Source organism: Brassica rapa, chromosome A07 (genome assembly GCF_000309985.2).
Source record: "Brassica rapa cultivar Chiifu-401-42 chromosome A07, CAAS_Brap_v3.01, whole genome shotgun sequence".
Lineage (NCBI taxonomy): Eukaryota > Viridiplantae > Streptophyta > Magnoliopsida > Brassicales > Brassicaceae > Brassica > Brassica rapa.
The window spans coordinates 5,198,342-5,202,815 of NC_024801.2; the positions used below are offsets into that span (position 1 = coordinate 5,198,342).

The window sequence follows — 4,474 nt, forward strand, 5'->3', positions numbered from 1 at the left end:
AATCACAAGTGATCTTCTCTCCAAATGAAACTTATAATAAAACTAGGTCTAGAAATGAAAAGCTCTCCCTGCCGTCAAACCCTTAGGCAGTATATATTCTACTAGGTTAAAAACTCGTCAGGGCATTTTGGTAATTTGGCTTGGCCTTGGTCTTTAAGTCTGCTGAATTCAAAATGTCGCATCTGGTGTCTCGACATCGATCGACGGTACTTGTGTACATCGATCGATATTAATCTTCATCTGTCGACGCATTTCCTGATATCGATCGTCAGCACTGATGCGCATCGATCGATTATTCTTCCTCTCGTCGACCTCTAAGTGGTCAGCTCGGGTGAAATGTCTTTTATGCTCCAAAATGATCCAAAGTCATAGCTTTACTCCAAAATGCACATGAACCTGAAAACATACCTAGAAGAGTAGAAAACATAGATATATATATAGTAAAATAATAATATACCATGGATAAAAATGGGTCAAATCCAAGGTATATCACACTTCTATGTCTTCAACCTTAACTTCATCATTAGTGGCTCCTCCACTAACCGTTAAGGTCACCAAATATATTTCCTCGTCTTGAAACAAATCTTGTACTCTCATTGCTGCTACCAAAGACACGGTCATACTAGGACTGATTCCATAGTATACCATCTCTGGTCGTTTACCTCTGCCGAACAACAACCTTCTCTTTCCACAGTCAATATGTACTCCGTAGCTTTATAACCAATCCATTCCAAGGATTACCTTGTACCCTTTCAAAGGTACGACTAACAGATCTGCCACAAACTCTTTGCCTTGAATGACCAATGGAGCATTCTTGATACACTGATTTGCTTGAAGGGTTCGGTCTGCGGGGGTCAAGACGGCCACATCTATCCTGTCAACCACAAAACAATCCCAAAACCGGGCAGCTACTTCAGGGGTCAGAAAACTATGTGTTGCCCCCGAGTTGAACAATACATGTGTGGGTTTACCAGCAACATGTATAGTTCCTGTCACAGTAACCCAATCAACAATATCTCAATCACAAAAACTAATCAAAATTCTCACAACCATCAATCATCATCCTAAATTTCTAAACGCGCAACCTAGCGATCAAGCAATCTATACCTAACCAGCATACTAACTAGATTCCAGCAACTAAATTTCCATTCAATAAAAAGAGGAGGTTAAGCACCCACAATAACTGTGATGGGACCGCTTGACGGTCCTGCATTGTCTGGGTTTTCTACACCTAAGGCATAAACTCTACCTTTTACGTTTTGCTTCTTTGGTGCTGGCTCAATAGCTGGACGGCTAGGAGGAGCTCGGATTGCAAGAGGGGTCGCATGGATTGGCTTGTTTGGACATGACGATGCATAGTGGCCCTTCCTTCCACAGAAGAAACAAGTAACATATTCCATCCTCTTCGATGGATAACCCTGCTGGTTACTCCGTTGGTTATTCCACTGGTTTTTGGGACAAAACCTTGAAATATGCCCCGGCTGATCACATGTGTAACATACCCCAGTGTTACCACGATTGTTGGCTTGGCCTCCAAATCCTCGCCCTTTGCCTTTGTAAGATCTTGGACTCTTGTTGAAATTTGGCCTTTCTCCTTGGCTAAACTTGGTGTGTCCACCAGAATGTGGTAAGGTCTTCCTTTCCGCCTCCAATACAGTTTCAACATTAACAGCCTTTTCCACTAGCTCAGATAAGCTGCTAAAGTTGCTTCCAGCTAAACGACTTCCAAGCTCCGTCTTCAATCCGTACATAAAGTTACGGATCATAGTTGCTTCATCTTCATGCCCATCAAAGACATGTCGCCTCAACCTTGTGAACTCAGATTCGTAACTCCTCACGGGCCTATCTCCTTGAACAAGGTTCATGAACTGGCGCTCCAATCGATGCTTTGCTTTGCTTCCGGAGGAAAATACTTCCTCTCAAACTCTCCCTTGAACGACTCCCATGATGTGATGGTGTGTCCATGCTGCCTGTCTATGCTGTCCCACCATCCTGTGGCGTCGCCTTCCAAGTAGTACACAGCGATCTTCTTCTTGTACTCCTCCGGGCACTCCATGGCTTCAAAATTCTTCTCCATCATAGTAATCCACTTGTAGGCTTCAATAGGATCGGATCCTCCTTTGAACTTGTAGGATCCAATGTTCTTCATGGTAGATAATAGCTTGGAAACTTCAGGGGGTTGAGTACGCCTGCCTTGGTTACCAAGTGCCTCGGTCATCACGTCATGTAAAAGCTTCAGGGTGTTTTCGGTTCCATGATCTTGTGGTCTTTCGGTGGCATGGTTCTGATCTGGCCTTGGGTTTGATTGAACGGATTGATCATGTTGATGTCTCTAGTCCCAATTATGACTTGGGCCAATACTCGCCAAACTGTCGTCCCTCACTCTAGTCCTGTTACCGTAAACAGGAAAAGATCTTGTTCTCTGCAGAGGGCTCCTATCGTGTCCAAACATCTCACTAATGCCATTTCCATTATCCTGATCTGATCTGTAACCCAATCCTCCGCCTGTCCAATCCATACCCTCTCCCCATATCCGACCTCGTCCATCATAACCTGTCCCGCGATTAGCCATCTGCACACAATCAAAAGGGTAAGTCATATTCCTACCACGGGAAGCGGCTGGTTTCCTAATCATCTTTTTGCGAATCATTTGACTCGATAAAACCGTTAAAAAAAGCACTTGTGTCACGCATGGACGTAACCATGCTCTGATACCACCACTGTAACACCCCCGAACCGTTCTAGGCATAGGTCGAACCACCGCCCAACGATCAAACAAGAACATGACCGACGGCCCGACCGTCTACCAAGGTTCAGGAGCGCTACAAGACGGGTTAACGGGCAATCCAGCCAAAGTTACAAAAAGTGCAATTCGTAACTAGGCCAGGCCACCCACTAACACGTCCCGTCAGACCAAAGCCTAAGGCTTCTCAACCCGTACTCTAATCTGACATTGTGTTAGCTCGGACAAGCTAATATCAGAACAACAAGGCATTTGCACAAAACATTCGCTTTATTTATTTATATAATATCTTGTTTACAATACACAAAATATTATACAAGTGGTGGCATGCCAAGAAAGCAAAAGTACATACTTATAGTCTGAAAGCGTCTTAAGCAAAAAGATGCAAATCTACACCAGCCAGCCTAGCCTCCCGCGCCTTCTACAAGCTCACTACTGGTCACCTGAAAACAACAACGAGTGAGGAGTGAGTAATCTAGCATTACTCAGCGAGTTACAATCCCCAACTAACAAAGACAACCCCTCGCTATCCCACCCCAAACAATCTAAAGCGAGAGGTTCACCTAACAACACAATTCAATAACAATAAGCAATATCTGAAATACGCAGCGGTAAAAGATAGCAAGATAACTAGCATTATGCTAATTACTAGCACATCACCAAACTCAAACTCCATTTAAACCAGGGTTTAACAACCCAAAACACGATATAATATATATATATTAAACTCGGGCCCTGGTGACGTTATGTTCCTCCTTCACTATCGGCAATATCCTATCTTCCTACCACAAAGGCCAGAAGAAGGAACTTTCAACCGACCGCGGCCCCCTGTCCTTCGGGTCACCGCGCGACAGCCCACAGTCCTTCGGGTCACTGCCACATTACACCGTCGTGTAATCACTCAACCATAGGCCATGACCCCGTCTATCTGAGTCTTCCCGATCCAGCGAATAAGGGGTTTCCTTGAACCCGCCGGTACGAGGTCTGAAGGAACACTAACTCACCCCAATATGCCTAGCATTGTGGGTTACACAAATGCTATCGGCCAATATACGATTAATACTAAATCCGGTAAAAATAACACAAGGTTCCTAGTATTAATTACCACACGATCAACACATTCAACTTCAAACATGCCTAGCATTGTGGGTTACACAAATGCTCTATGGCCAATATATGAATAATACTAAACCCGGTAAAATAATACAAGGTTCCTAGTATTAATTGCAAATTAACACAATCAATCATATTCTAGATCTAGCATAAAGACTAATTCCAGAATACCTAACTATCCATAACTTAGCGATATCATCTAAGCATTCGCTGACTAACCAATCAACTTAACCATTAGCATGCTACTACGGTTCTCAAGCAATAACTAAGCATGCTATCAACTTAATCAACATAACCTCAATTATTAACTACTCAAACCGTTTCTCAGTTAGACCTGGCCTCCTGCCATGATACAACTTCTAAGTAACGGGACCCTGCATAAAAACAACTTAGCAATCAATTGATTATAACTTACAGTTTTTGGTTGACCGTGCCCTTGACCCCAAACCCAACTTCTGCGTTCCGAACCATTTCCCGACCTTCACAAGTAGACCCACGTCTGGACTGATCTCCACTTGAACTGGTCTCCACTAGAACTAATCTCTCTTCACTTGAACAGAACCTTCTTCAAGTGCTGACTCAAAATCGGCAGAGTAACTGTTCTCGAAAACTGCCTAA

At 43.7% G+C, this 4,474-nt stretch overlaps 1 protein-coding gene across 1 annotated transcript; it reads right to left on the reverse strand.

The window, feature by feature from the left end:
• Positions 1-489: 489 nt before the first annotated feature.
• Positions 490-1,865, reverse strand: LOC117126791. Its single transcript, XM_033275903.1, has 3 exons — positions 1,175-1,865; positions 742-989; positions 490-684 (listed from the first exon to the last, which is right to left on the reverse strand). The coding sequence occupies exons 1-3, from the start codon at positions 1,863-1,865 to the stop codon at positions 490-492; spliced, it is 1,134 nt and encodes a 377-aa protein (XP_033131794.1).
• Positions 1,866-4,474: the final 2,609 nt, after the last annotated feature.

Coding starts and splice junctions, on each gene's coding strand:
- LOC117126791 (XM_033275903.1), bottom strand. CDS start 1,865: ATGAACCTTGTTCAAGGAGATAGGCCCGTGAGGAGTTACGAATCTGAG. Junction 990..1,174: donor TCCCATCACAGTTATTGTGG/GTGCTTAACCTC, acceptor TTACTGTGACAG/GAACTATACATGTTGCTGGT. Junction 685..741: donor TACCTTTGAAAGGGTACAAG/GTAATCCTTGGA, acceptor GACTGTGGAAAG/AGAAGGTTGTTGTTCGGCAG.